Source organism: Musca domestica, unplaced genomic scaffold (genome assembly GCF_030504385.1).
Source record: "Musca domestica strain aabys unplaced genomic scaffold, Musca_domestica.polishedcontigs.V.1.1 43, whole genome shotgun sequence".
NCBI lineage: Eukaryota > Metazoa > Arthropoda > Insecta > Diptera > Muscidae > Musca > Musca domestica.
Genome location: NW_026712332.1, coordinates 2,676,184 through 2,692,514, shown reverse-complemented (window position 1 = coordinate 2,692,514; position 16,331 = coordinate 2,676,184). Strand labels below are relative to the sequence as shown.

The window sequence follows — 16,331 nt, the reverse complement described above, 5'->3', positions numbered from 1 at the left end:
AGTGTCTTTTTCATGTAGTTCAGATTTTGCCAGAGGTGATTTTCTGTTTACAAATATTCGCGATTTATGTTTTATATAAAAGTCATGGTTCATTTCATCCGCCAAATATTATCGGATAACCATGCAAAATGAAGGTCTTCTGGTCCTAAACTCTAATCTCACCTCAAATTACGGGTTTACAATTGGACTTATAGAGCAATTGCTACATAAAATTTTAAATTTTTGGTCCAGAACATCTTCAAAACCAATACTTTATATTCTGGTCATAATCCCAACTCCATGCTAACTCTAACTCGTATAGATCGGTTCATAGTTGTGACCGGCACGATTATAAATGAGCCTATACAAACGGACGAAAACAAATACCTAAATCAACTCAGTATAATATAGTGGATCTCGGACCAATGTTTCGAAGTGCTAAAAACTTGGGCTGGTATTTCCTATTTAGGCTGATATTACACATTTGGTGCATAATGAACTTGATATTCTATATTTACTCCCTTTTTCATGCTAATTTTTTCAACAATAAAGACTATTGTAAATAACAAAATAAAGCGCATCTTAAATTAGATGCCAAAATGCATCCCTTTCGGTAAAATCGGTCTTCAGTTTGACTGTACCGAACCTTTTATACATATACCTTTTGAAATCGATTGACTGCTAAATCAGTAATATAGGTGGATTGATTTAAAATTAAAAACTAAAACCAGTAAAGAAGGGTCAAAAGTCGTTCGGGACCGACTATACGATAACCTTCATCTCTATGCGTATTTAGTAGAGATTCCGTAACAAAAAAGTTTATATTGGGAATTTATGTCATGTAAGCTGTAGTATCCATACCAATTACGAACCTTACATATTTGAATGCGTATCATGGCTTTAGAGCAGGTATAATTTGGTTTCAGATTGAACTAATATATGGTAGTTATATCCAAAAATATCGAAGTCGAGGTCCACAAATTGAAAAAATTCTGTTGAATATGAAAAGATCCAATCTGGGCTACTTTAACTTATATGGTGAACAATAACCGCGAAAACGGATGAAGATATATATGGAACCGATGATCATACAATTTGACAGAACTACGAATGTGAGGGACTTAAACATCCAATCGGATGAAACGTTTATATGGAAGCTATAGCTATATCTGTGCCGATTCCTACCAAATTTGAAGTGCCCGCTTCTATGCTGAATTTGGTCGGATATGTCGAAATACCTGTCTCTAGGCTGGAATCCGTCGTACATGCCAAAATTCGCTACATTTGGGCTGATATTAGCATTTTGGTGCACTATAACCGTTAAATCGGATGAGGATATATATGGAAGCTATATCCAAATCTAAACCGATCCGCATAATAGTTGCTGTAACACATTACTAGGATGTTTTCCAACCATTCAAATTCCAAAATATCAAATTTGAAAAAACTTCGGTGACCAGGAACATACAATTAAAACAACCGATTCCACAGAAACCTGAAAAATATAGAAAATCCGGAGGAAGCGTAATATTGGAGCCATATCAAATACTGGCACATAAATAAACTATTTTATGAGGAGAATTTATAAATACTAAAAGCCTTTCTAATGAGGATGAGAGTTGAGACAGATTCTTCAGTAAATAATGAAGCCTAAACTGTGCCAAGTCAGACTTTAATAGTATATTAACAAATATAGTATATGTTCCTTGGAATATAGCGATTGCTAAATTTGGGATCAACTCAGAATTATTTGAGATTTGTGAATGAGTACTCAAAATGTTGATCAGTTTTGGGGTAATTGCCGAAAGGATTCGCCGATAAAGTGCGTTTTGAAATATAATCGAAGTTTAGTTATAAACAAGTAAAAAAGCTGTAAGTTTGAATACCCTCCACCAATTGGTACAATCTTAACAATTTTGAAAAAAAAAATCTGTTAAAAATTTTGTTAAAATCTTAGAAATACCGAATGTAGCCGCATATTATGGTCTATACGAAGACGTGGACCAGCATAGGCAACTTTTGACACAAGCTATTACAATATTCAAATGCGAAACTTGATAAAAATATGTTTATAATGTAGCTAAAATCATCAAAATACCGAATATTGGGAGGTACCATGGTGCTTATAAATAAATCCGGTCATGGTGGTTATAAATATAATAAATATGTCATAGGCTGTAGTATCCATTTCGAACTTCAAATACAAAATTTGAAACAATTCCGGTAAATAATGTCGCTAAAATCATCAAAATGCCGAATATCGGTGGTTACCGTTATATGGGGGTTATACGAAGGCGTGGACCTGCACAGACAATTTTCTGTCATAGGCTGTAGTATCCATTTCGAACTTCAAATACAAAATTTGAAACAATTCCGGTAAATAATGTCGCTAAAATCATCAAAATGCTGAATATCGGGGGTTACCGTTATATGGGGTATATACGAAGGCGAGTTACCTACAGCCACCAATAAACAACATTATTATTAAGTTCATTATTTTCAACCACAACCTCATTTATTAAAAACATCATTATTGTTAACACCATTATTATTAACATCATTATTATTAACATCATTATTATTAATATCATTATTATTAACATCATTATTAGTTACAACATTGTCATAAGCACCAAAGAGCTAACACCAATATTGTTGACATTATTTCGTCAGCAATAATTCTCCACTTCAACATCACAATAACAACACTAGTAATAAAACTATGACGGAAATAACCCAAAAAGAAATGTTTACTTTTACTGTACCCAATACAAATTTTTAGCTTAAGTATTTTTCTTGATAGCTCTAGATTTTATGTTCCTTTGTTCTTTGTTAACTCTAAGAAAAATCAATAATTGTAAAATCGCTTAAATATAAGAATTTTTTGAATAAAGCATCAGTTGTATTTGGCATCTAAAACAGAATAATTCTTGTTTTCTGATTTTTCGGCGGTACGGAAGTTAACTGGCGCAGTCGTACGGCCATTGTTGGTGCGGTCTTTCTCAAGTGAAAAAAAAAATATAATTAAATAAATGTATCCTTAAAACAGAAAAAAAAAAAAAAAAAAAAAAAAAAAAAAAAAAAAACAAAAACAAGCAACAATTAAAACAACAAACAACAACTACAAGTGAAGAACAAGAAATAGTCCTGAAGCAGTCCATATCTACAAGCAACTTATACAGGTCTCATCGGAGGAAAGAAGCAGATAAAAACCTTGGAAATCAACAATGAAATTATTTATTATGATAATACTAGGGTAATTATTTTAAGAAAATTATAATATTTATCACTATTATATTACTTTATAAAATATAAAACAGAAATAAGCAAAGAAATATTTCAATTATAAAGAAAAAGGCTAATCAAAATATCTCAAATCAATAAAAAGGGTAATTATATTAAATGCGAAGACTAAGACCAAGACCATATTCTATTCGATACTTAACTGCAATACCGGAACAACAAGAAATGACTACCGTTAATGACATTAGTGCCCCTCAGGCGCTACAATCTCAACAACCGTCACAATCCTCTCAAGCATACGAAACATTAAAAATTCCAGATGCCGTAAAAGATTTACCAACATTTAATGGAAATCCAAGGCAACTAAATGATTTTTTAGAAAACGTTGAAGAGATTTTAAGAATATTAGCGAATATCGATGGTTCTAACCAAGCAACAGTAGTGCTTAGAGCCATCAGAAACAAAATAGTGGGAGAAGCTAATGAAGTACTTAATTCATCCGGTACTCCGTTAGTTTGGGAGGTAATTAAAGCGAATCTAATACTTAAATATTCGGATAAAAGGAGTGAAACCTCCCTTGTGCGTGAACTCCACAATTTACGACAAACTAATCAGACTGTGCAAGAATTTTATGGTTCAGTTATAGAGCTACAGGCAGCAATAAATAATAATATATCAATTCATGAAACTAACAAACATGTCATAAACTCGAGGCGCGAATTTAACGCTAAAATGTGCTTAGATGCATTCTTAATAGGCCTCCGAGAACCCCTTGGCTCAATGATTAGGTCTATGAGACCCGATTCATTAGATGAAGCATTAACATTCTGCATTCAGGAACAAAATATACAATATTCAAGAAGACTAACTTACAACCAACCATTCTACCAACCAAGGTATAGACAGAATACACGGAATTATGCCCCTGCTCGTAATTACCAACCAAATATGAATAACACACATAGATTTACACACGGACAAATTCACCATTACGCACAAAACAATATAAATAGATTCCAAAACACGGTTAATACTCAGGGAAGAAATCAATATAATCCAATAACTAATGCATTTTCACAAAAGGGACCTCAAGCACCTAATGGAAATACCTTTTCTCACAATGGGTCCGGACAGAGCAAATTCAGCAACTTCAGGCAGCAACAGCTTACGACCAAACCCTTACCACCACCAGAACCAATGGATGTTAGTTCTGGTTATAGTCATTTAAGAAAACCTATGACTACACAAACGAGACAGACATCGTACCTAAACAACGTCAATGTGTCTCAAGCTTACCATAATGATCTAGACGGATATTACCACGGACAAACACATGACAATGACTTCGAACAAAACTACACTTATCATCAAAATGATGATAATGACATGAACGATCTAAAAGACCAACAAAATAATGGTATTAGAACGGAATACGAAAATGTAATAGTTGATAATGAAAATTTTCATATGAATGCCTACCCACACCAACGGGATACTTAGATATTAACAAACATGGACACACATTACCCTATATTAACATATCCTCCCCATTTGGTAGACCCCTGAAATTTTTAATAGATACTGGAGCATCGTCATCATTCATAAACCCAGAATTTGTAAATGACGGAGAGTGTATGACTTGCAAACCAATTACAATCACAACAATTTTAACTAAACACTCACTGGACAAAAAATTAAACTACCCTTATTTACGGAATTCAAACAAAAAGGAGATACAGAATTTTTTGTCTTCAAATTTCACAACTATTTCGATGGACTAATAGGATTGGACATATTAGATTTTCTCAAAGCTAAAATAGACCTAGGTAACAAAACTCTAGTAACAAGTCAAGCCATCATACCTATTCATCTCAAACCCAATTTCACTTCTGAGAAATTCATTATTCCAAGCTCTTCCAGAGTTGTTATTAATGTACCGGTAGACACACAAAATGGTAGCTTTTTTCTCCCAAGGACTTTTTTGGGTTCTGACCTCTTTATTTCAGAGGGACTGTATCATTCTAAAAAGTGGTACAGCCTTGTGGAAATAGTTAATACTTCTGGACATGATAAAATTGCATACATTGAACAACCAATAAAGACGACACCATACAACGACCAGAATTACATCGAAGTTAATAACTTCAGTTTAGAACACAACTGTATGAATGATAATCATGACATTTTAGATTCGATAAGGACCGGTCATCTTAATAAAGAGGAAAAACAAGCTTTGCTGAAGGTTTGCAAATGCTTTGAAGATGTGTTTTTCAAGGAGGGAGAACAATTGACATTCTCGAATCAAATCAAACACCAAATAAGGACAACTGACGACAAACCCATTTTTACAAAATCATACAGGTACCCTTACATACACAAAGAGGAAATACGCAAACAAATCGATAAAATGTTGCAACAAGGTGTAATTAGAAGAAGTTTTTCACCATGGAGTGCTCCTATATGGATCGTACCAAAAAAATTAGACTCGAGCAATATACAAAAATGGAGACTTGTTATAGATTATCGCAAATTAAACGAGGAAAACTGTTTCTGATAAATATCCCATACCCAACATAACTGACATATTAGATAAATTGGGGAGAAGTCTCTACTTCACAACTTTAGATTTAGCTAGCGGTTTTCACCAGATCGAAATGCACCCAAAAGATATTGGTAAAACAGCATTTTCTGTCGATAGAGGTCACTATGAATTCGTAAGGATGCCTTTTGGATTAAAAAATGCTCCATCCACTTTCCAAAGGGTAATGGACAATGTATTAAGTGACTTGATCGGGACAGTCTGCCTTGTATATTTAGATGACATAGTTATATATTCAACTTCCTTAGAGGAGCACATACAACACTTGAAAAAAGTACTCGGTAAATTACGTACAGCCAATCTTAAGATACAACTGGACAAATCAGAATTCCTAAAGAAAGAATGTTCTTTTCTCGGACATGTTATTTCCACTGATGGTATTAAACCCAACCCTGATAAAATTCATGCCATAAAAGCTTTCCCCATACCAAAAACACAAAACAAATAAAATCATTTTTAGGACTACTCGGTTATTACAGGAAATTTATTCAAGATTTCTCGAAATTAACGAAACCCCTCACAGAATGTCTTAAGAAAGGGAGAAAAATAATATTAAACGAGAGATATTTGAACACATTTGCTACTTGCAAAAATCTTTTAATGAACGACCCACTGCTCCAATATCCTGACTTTTCAAAACCATTTAATTTAACCACCGACGCTAGCGACTTTGCTTTAGGAGCAATACTTTCCCAAGGACCAATAGGTAGTGACAAGCCTATATGTTACGCAAGTCGTACATTATCGAATAGCGAAATAAATTACTCGACGATAGAAAAAGAATTACTTGCTATCGTATGGGCGACAAAATATTTCAGGCCATACCTTTTTGGAAGGAAATTTAAAATAATTACCGACCATAGGCCCCTTACATGGATCATGAGTCTAAAAGAACCAAATTCAAAATTAATCCGCTGGAGATTAAAACTAGAAGAATATGACTATGAAATTATCTACAAAAAAGGAAAATTAAATACTAACGCAGACGCACTAAGTCGTATTAAATTAGACAATCTATCTGTAAATGAACATGTCGATATAAACACTAATTCAGTTGATAACATCTCAAACCATGGTACACAAGGAACAACAATCCATTCCTCCGACGAAAATGTTGACGATGGAATACCGATATCAGAAAGACCAATTAACGAATTTAATATTCAAATTATATTTCAAACTCAAATCGGTGGCTCACCAATAACCTTAGAAACAATATTTAAAAATAAAATACGCAAGACTATACGTAGAGAAAAGTACGACGAACAAACATTGACTAACATTTTCCAAAATTATATAGCACCAAATAAAGTCTCTGCGCTTATGGCAGATGACGATACATTTAAATTAATTCAAAGCACCTACTCAAAATACTTTGCAAACAGCAAACTATTTAAGTTAGTACGATGCATGGACATTCTACAAGACATAAGAACCATTGATGAGCAAGACAAAATAATTAATGAATACCATATGAACCATAACCATAGAGGTATTCAAGAGACATATGCACACTTAAAACGAGAGTACTACTTCCCTTTCATGAAAAACAAAATACAAAATTGTATTAATCATTGTCATACATGCCAAACTTTAAAATATGACAGGAAACCACCAAAACCCAAATTTCAAAAACCTGAAATTCCCGAAAAACCACTGGATATTATCCACACAGATATCTATTGTATAAACAAGCGTAATATACTTACCATCATAGACAAATTTTCTAAATTTGCAGCCGCTTACTCTTTAGACTCTAGGAATAGCCTATCAATTCTGAAAAGTTTCAAACATTTCATAAGCCTACACGGCATACCCAAGAAAATTGTTTGTGATCAGGGCGCTGAATTTAATGCATCCATTATAAAAGATTTTTGTAAAATGCATCAGATAACCTTACATTATACATCATTTCATCAAAGTACAGGAAACTCTCCCGTAGAAAGATTACATTCAACCATTACCGAGACCTACAGAATAGTTTACGAAAAGTATAAGTCATCAGAAATACCACTAAATCACGACGAAATACTATCAGAAGTCATTTTTACCTATAACAACGCAATCCATAGTGCTACAAAATTAACCCCATTTGAACTCTTCTATGGTAGGACTTATAACTTCGAAAAGACATTAAGCTATAACTCTGAACATGACTACTTAAATAGACTACAAGAATTTCAAAATGACTTACACAAAATTATTAAAGATAAATTATCCATGGACACTGACAAACGTATAAAAAACTAAACGCAAATAGGGAAGAACCAGAAGATTTAACTGAAAACCAGACAATATACAGAAGGGAATCAGGGAGGAACAAAATGACCCCTCGTTTCTCAAAGAGGGTAGTCAAGGAAAACAAGAAAGTGACGCTGATAACGTCAAATAACCAAAAACTACATAAAGCCAAAATTAAAAGAAAACGTCTTACATAAACTGACTTCTATTTGTCTTTTAGGTTCGTACCTGTACAATCCGACGTCACAATAACAAACATAACGCAGACTCAGGGACTTATACCACTACAACTAGGCGATGCTAAATTAATCACAGACTTTCAACATCTAATCCATGTTATTAACCTTAAAACATATAACGACAATATTAACACTATAAAGCAAACTTTGGATCGAATAGAGGAGACAAGATTTACAGCATCACAACTTAGAACTACGAAACTGAAACTGAATAATCTCTCAGCCAAATTGGATATATTAACCCCAAATTATAGGAAAAAACGGGGACTTGTAAATGCCTTAGGATCAGCAATCAAATTCATAACGGGAAATATGGACTACAAAGATGCAGAAGAACTAAATAAAAACATTGACAATTTAACTAGAGGAAATACCCAAATAAAAACAACGCTTAAAAACCAAATGATGTTAAATAACAAAATGATAACAAGATTCGAAAACATTACCAATCACATAAATGAAGAACAAAACCTAATAGAACGTTCTATAATGATGATTCAAAACCAGACAAGAAATGCCATAAACCCCTCGGTTAATGCAATAATCCAAATGCAAAATTTACTTCAAATCAGTTTTAACATAGATATACTTACCGACCACCTTAATGATATCGCAGAATCAGTAGTATTAGCAAGGCTTAACACCGTCCCAAAATTAATATTAACTACTGACGAACTGAATGAAATACACAACATACTTAACAATGCAACGGACATTATATCACCAGAACATATATATGAATTACTACAACTGACAGCATATTATAACGACACAAACATAATATTTGACATACAAATTCCTATAATTTCTAATGAACTATTTAAATTATTACACATAATCAAAACCCCCATAAATAACACCTTAGAAATAATAACCGGTGAATACGCTTTAATAAACAATGATAACCTTTATCTTTTCGACAACCGATGCAAACAAATAGAACAAAAATTTTACTGCAACTATGAAACTCAATACGAAAGAAATAGAGATTGCCTAAAATCAATTTTGCTTAGAGAAGAAACGGTGGCATGTCACCTTAGAGACATAGGATTAACTACGGACATAATATATCCAGAACCAAATTACCTAGTGCTTATAAACCCTCCAATAGGAACATAACCACAGTATGTAACAACGTAACTAAGAGTCTACCAATCAAGTCTTCCTCTGTTATTAATTTTAATGAATGCAAAATCTTATTTAATAATGTCTGGTATACAGATAAACCGAATATTCAACAAGAAAACATTAGCACAATAACCTTCCAAACTAGCTTCTCAAACAATATTACAACACTCTCCATAAGAGACGAACTAACATTACCCAAACTAGATCAATACAGATTCCAAAATAAAGCAAATATCGAATTTCTTCAAACAGACTCTGACAATTACAAAACAATTTCTTATTCCGCATTTGGTATAATTAGTTCTATAATCATAATATTATCAATAATATTAGTAATAAGAAAGCCTATAAAATTAATCTACTCCATAACCCACAACAATAATGAAGTTCTGGCCACAAATGATCCGAAGCCCCTTTGACCCTCACTTCATTCTGGAGAGGGAGGAGTTACCTACAGCCACCAATAAACAACATTATTATTAAGTTCATTATTTTCAACCACAACCTCATTTATTAAAAACATCATTATTGTTAACACCATTATTATTAACATCATTATTATTAACATCATTATTATTAATATCATTATTATTAACATCATTATTAGTTACAACATTGTCATAAGCACCAAAGAGCTAACACCAATATTGTTGACATTATTTCGTCAGCAATAATTCTCCACTTCAACATCACAATAACAACACTAGTAATAAAACTATGACGGAAATAACCCAAAAAGAAATGTTTACTTTTACTGTACCCAATACAAATTTTTAGCTTAAGTATTTTTCTTGATAGCTCTAGATTTTATGTTCCTTTGTTCTTTGTTAACTCTAAGAAAAATCAATAATTGTAAAATCGCTTAAATATAAGAATTTTTTGAATAAAGCATCAGTTGTATTTGGCATCTAAAACAGAATAATTCTTGTTTTCTGATTTTTCGGCGGTACGGAAGTTAACTGGCGTGGACCTACATGGCTCATTTTCTGTCTTAGGATGTAGTATCTATTACGAACTTTAAATATTAATTTTGAAACAATTCCGGTAAATAATGTCGCTAAAATCATCAAATTACCGCATATCGGGAGGTACCGTTATATGGGGGCTATACGATATAGTCCATTTTCAATACCAAAAGTCCTGCAGACATAATACGCATTTGAGTAAAATTTTATCAACCTACTTCATTTCGTTCGGATGCTAGAGTAATTTCCACAGACGGATAGAGGGACGGACATTGTTAAATCGACATAGAATTTCATGCTGATCAAGAATATATATACTTTGTGGGGTCTAAAATGTATATTTCGAGGTGTTACAAACGGAATGACAAACTTATGGTGGAGGGTATAAAAATATAATAATGAAGTTAGGTAAAATTCAGAGCCTTCTTTGACCAGACTTCGATTTCAAAAAAATCCTACTTGTCCATGGAAAAGCACACTTTTTTCTTACGTCTTGTATATATTTTAAATTAATTATTCGAAATTAACTCGTTAGTCCAGTTATCATTTTCAATGAAAAAATGCTAACATTAGACGTAATTCAAATCGTAAACTGCGTTAAATTCTAAGAACTTGTGGCCAAAAACTTTTTTTTCTACCGAATTTGGAATAATTTTATAATTTTATATATGCTGTGAAACTACTGCACAGGTTTTATGTCGCTCCATGCCTCGAACTTACCTGGTCCATATGGTGTTCCCGCACATTTAAATGCACAATTTTACATTTCGTTAATACAGCATGGCTTTTTTAAGGAAGTACTAAAAGGTTTAAAATTTAAGGACCAAAAATGACTGCAAATCTTTTGCTGCAGCAATATTAAGAAATTTAGGGTATAATATATTCGGATACGATCTTCCATCCATCTTCGTTTGCTTCTTTGTTCCCATTGTTTGGTTTTACAAAAAATCGCTCCAGTGATGATGTTTATGTTTGTCAACATTGTGTTCATTGTTTCTTTTTTTTTATGCAGAATATTGAGTCTCCAGGAAGATGCTGTCAAACTAATGTCAGATAAGAATTTCCGCATCCTTCGTCCAACAGAAAACACATCAATGTGTGATAAATCACTCTAGTCCTGTATGACATAATTGTTTTGTTTCGGACAGCAAACGAGGATATTTATCCATCCTTGAAGTATCAATCGGACATTTTACAAAATATGTCATTCCATCGGTACTGCGTTGGCGTTGGGCGGAGATGAATGATGATGATGGTCTTGGGTACAAATCTAACAAATCGTTAAGGGTGCACAAATCATATGCACATATATGGATAGGATGCCAGAGAGACATGATTGTTATTTTCATGGCAGAGTGATAACAAAAACTTTGCAAAAACAATCAAAATGTCACAAAATAAATGGAAAGCAAAACAATTTATGGGTCCTTGACGAAAACAAAATATTTCATAATTCTTATTCTTTCATGCATTAGCATATTTTTGCTAAATATGGAACTAATTCGAAGAAGGGAATCGAATTGGGCGGACAATCAATATAAACCCCGTATTAAAGATTAGTTAAATGGAAGTAGCACAAAATGTCTTATAGTCTATGGAGGATTCATTTGACATCATCATCTTCCTATTTGTGAAAACGCCAACATCTGTGAAATTTAAGAATTGTTTGAAGAAAACAAGTGAAAAAGACCAACTTAAAACATTTATTAATAAAAGTATCGGGATTCTTGGTTGGAGAATACAATGCCCTCAAAATACCATAAAGTAGTCGATACAGTTATATGGCTATACGCTATATCGAAAACACGCTATACCGAAACGTGAATTTTGATCGACTGACTGAAGGAGCTTTGGAAACAATTCCGTGGAAAAATATGACAAAAGTCCTCAAAATACCAAATATCGATAGGTAACTATAGTAAAACCAGGAACAGGACCAGGAATGCATTCTACCCACCCATTCCAAATACCAAATTTAAAACGAATGCAATGATTTCGAGCAGCACATGTCATTTCTATTATTTGGAACCTGCAATACCAATTTAAAACAAAAAGTAGAAATTGTGGATAAAATCCTAAAAATACCGAATATCCGGTCACCTTTATATCAGGCTATACGAAAACGTGGACTTATATGAACAGAGGACATGGTACCCAATTCGGACGTCACAATCGTCGGCAGGGTCGAAGTTTTAATTAACTCCACCATTTGCAAGGAACCTTAAAAATGTGAAAAAATGTCGGGTGGTACACTTATGCTGAAAGCATGAACCTGAATTGCCAATTATGTCCCAAAGAAGGCACATTTCGAACTCCAAATACAAATTTTGAGATTATTCCAATGAAAAATGAAAATCGGAAAAAGCAGAATATAAGGTAATCAAAGGTAATTTTCTCAAAAGACACATAAATCATTAAAATATCCGTATAGATAATTTTCTGTCAGAGAATACCAATTACTACCAATTGTCAACAGCAAATGCCGAATTTAAAATAATTCATAATTATACCCTACACCACATAGTGGTAAGGGTATTATGTCTTTGTGTATTTGTTTGTAACAGGGAGAAGGAAGCGAGATAGTTACTTTTGAGGATCTTCAAAGAATCACTTCTGAGTCGTCCGTCTGTTCATGTATTCTTGTGAACAAAATGCAGGTCTCATTTATTGTCCGATTGAGATGAAATTTTGCAAACAATATTTTTTTTGGCCTAAGGACGAACCCCATTGTTTTAAGTTCCTCACATTGTAATATGACATCAGATACTGCTCGAATCCTTAATCAGATTTCAGGTTAATTAATATCTAATATCAGCCCAATATGATAATATAATTTAGAGAATGATTATATTAAAGAAGTAAAAAAGCAGTAAGTTCGGCCGGGCCGAATTTTGAATACTCTCCACCATATGGAACAAATTAGGAAATTTTCAAAAAAAAAAATCATTAAAAATTCTTTTAAAATCCTAAAAATACCGAATAACGGAAGGTGATGATATATGGTGGGATATACGATATTGTAGACCTATATAGACAAATCTATGTCTGGGGTAAATTACCCACAAAGAACTCCTTGTGTAGAATTTCAGACAATTCCGTTGAAAAATGTGGCTAAAAAATCGAAATGGCGAATATGGAGGATTACCGTTATATGAGGGCTATACGATATCGTGGACCTAAATAGATAATTATCTTTCAGGGGATAAAGTACTTACAAGGAACTCCTTATGTGGATTTTCAGACAATTCCATTGGAAAATGTGGCTAAAATCGTAAAAATAAGAAATATCGGGGGTACCGTTATATTGGGGATATACGATATCGTGGACCTGACAATTCTCTCTTGTATAGCCCCCATATAAGCCCCCATTTGGTATAGCCCCCATATAACGGTACCTCCCGATATTCGGTATTTTGATGATTTTAGCGAAATTATTTACCGGAATTGCTTCAAATTTGGTATGTGAAGTTCGAAATGTATACAAAATTGTCTGTGCAGGTCCACGTCTTCGTATAGCCCCCATATAACGGAACCTCCCGATACTCGGTATTTTGATGGTTTTAGCGTTATTATTCACCGGAGAAGTTTTTAATTACGTATTTAGAGTTCGCAATAGGAACTACAGTCAGACAGAAAATTGTCTATGCAAGTACAGGTCTTCGTATAGCCCCCATATATCAGTACCTCCCTATATTCGGTATCTTGACGATTTTAGGTACAATACTCACCGAAATTTTTGGAGATGTCATATTTGAAGTTCGTAATGGATGCTACAGCCTGTGGCAGAAAATTGTCTATGCAGGTCCAGGTCTTCGTACAGCTCCGATATAACCGATATAACCGTATATATTTTGATGACTTTAGCTACATTAATCGCCGTTTATAGAATTTGAATATGGTAATGGCTTATGACAAACAATAACTATGTAGGTCCACGTCGTATAGAACCCAATATAACGGCTATATTCTGTATTTTAAGGTTTTAACAGAATTTTTAACGTATTTCACGTTTTGAAAATTTCCAAATTCGTAAAAAATAGTGGAGGGTATTCAAAGTTCGGCCCGAACGAACTTATTGCTTTTTAATTTGTTTACTTTACCATTTAATTTAGTTTGGAAGTCTTAGTTTATATGTTTAATTTTTGCGATTAACCTCCCTTGTAATGTAACCGTTGGGAGAAAGGGTTTTTTTGTCCTTAAAATGCATACGTGCATCTTACTAGTTTCTATTTTCGATTTGTATGACGTGGGTGAAAGTCCTTTTATGTCATTAAAATTTCTTATAATGTTTCAAATACCTTATAATTTTGTGAAAAGGTATAAATCGGATCCTTCCCCCACAAAGGGTCTAAATTTCATTTTAATAAACAGACATAGGTTGACGGTGTGCATCTCTCTGCAAAACGGACTAATTATTTTTAACTTTCTATTTTCGCTCCCGGCTGAATGTCTCCTGTAATTATTTTTAGTGTTGCACTGTGTTATCAATGCAGTTTTTAATAGCACTTTGCTTGTTTATACTTCAACTTTCACAGCAAATGATTTATTTTAATTCCTCCATCTTTATTCCTTTTACTTTTAAACATCGTTAGATACAAAGTTTTTTGAACTTCTTTTCACATCACTTCATGTACTCAGTTAACTATTAAAATGAAAACAAAGCTAAAGTTAAAAATAAATATATTTTTGACAGATTCTTAATAATAAGAACTACACACGGATGCATGTAGACAACTGGGTATGGGACTTTGATTTCGTTGGTGGGAGACTTTGTCTGCGGGTGTGAAGATTATAGGAATTTGTTTTCTCTTTTCCGTTTTATTGTTTTCATGTCTTAAACTTTAAGTTTTTTTTACTCAGGGTGCTGTACTATAGTATGGTCTTTTATTGGAAACTGTAACTTTACACACAAAAAAAAGAACACCAACGAATACGAACAGCATGACCTTATATTCATTATTCGGCAAAAGCCAGAACAAGCAAATAACAAAACAAAACTATTGAATTCTGGGATCTCAAATGTGAAAGGCATTCACATAAAATCACATGTTAAAATGTTTGCAAAAGTTGCCAATGCCAGAGCGAAAGAAAACAAGCTTTTAAAATTATATTTGCTAGTTTTACACTTGCACTTGGTACATTTTAATCCGTTGACGAGGGTGCAGACGCAAAAATGGGAATATGAAACATATATTATAAAGTTCAAAAGAAATATAAGCTCTGCTAAGTAACAATTAAATACAACGTAATGTAAATTTTGCCACCCATACTATCACATAACGACACTTATACTTTCCCAAAATTTTCAAACCATTCTCCCGCACACTTCCATAGAACGAGAAAATCTTTAATAGTTTTGTCACGATAAAGGCAAGTTTTCCGACATCGAGAATGTCACAGTGAAAGGGAAACAGAACAATAAAAATACAAGTTTAAAGCCCGGAATAACAACATCGACGACAAACAACAACAACAACATCAAGAACACAAATAACCCCACAGCACTACGCCAATAACCTTCAGAGATTTCAACTCTTTGAAATGGAATGCAACATTTGCGTCTGACAGTTTGTCCTCGTAATTGGTTTGTTTATGTTTTTGTTGCACAATGTATTACGGCTGCAGGCCAAGTTTTAATGTGCAACAAAAAAACACCACAAATGCATAAAAAAGTTAATGCTTAATAAAAGTAGCCAATAGCCGAGGGCAGCAAATTAAAACACAAGAGCCGTAAATTGACAGGTGTTAATTTCAAAATTTGTATTTTAAAATCAATGCAGTTGGCAATAGGTTATTGGTTTGCATAACAAGTAAAAAAACACTAAGTTCAGCCGGGCCGAACTTTTAATACCCATTTTTATATAGAAGTAACTTAATTCAACCGTGTTCCGTTTTTAAACTACACATACCCGTTTGGATAACGCAATTGACATTTTC

At 33.3% G+C, this 16,331-nt stretch overlaps 1 protein-coding gene across 1 annotated transcript; it reads left to right on the top strand.

The window, feature by feature from the left end:
* Window positions 1-3,035: 3,035 nt before the first annotated feature.
* Window positions 3,036-10,388, top strand: LOC131804407 (uncharacterized). The gene is made up of 2 exons (XM_059127250.1): window positions 3,036-3,235; window positions 8,283-10,388. The coding sequence occupies exons 1-2, from the start codon at window positions 3,207-3,209 to the stop codon at window positions 9,418-9,420; spliced, it is 1,167 nt and encodes a 388-aa protein (XP_058983233.1). The 5' UTR covers window positions 3,036-3,206; the 3' UTR covers window positions 9,421-10,388.
* The last annotated feature ends 5,943 nt before the right edge of the window (window positions 10,389-16,331 follow it).

Coding starts and splice junctions, on each gene's coding strand:
- LOC131804407 (XM_059127250.1), top strand. CDS start 3,207: ATGAAATTATTTATTATGATAATACTAGG. Junction 3,236..8,282: donor TTTATTATGATAATACTAGG/GTAATTATTTTA, acceptor TTTGTCTTTTAG/GTTCGTACCTGTACAATCCG.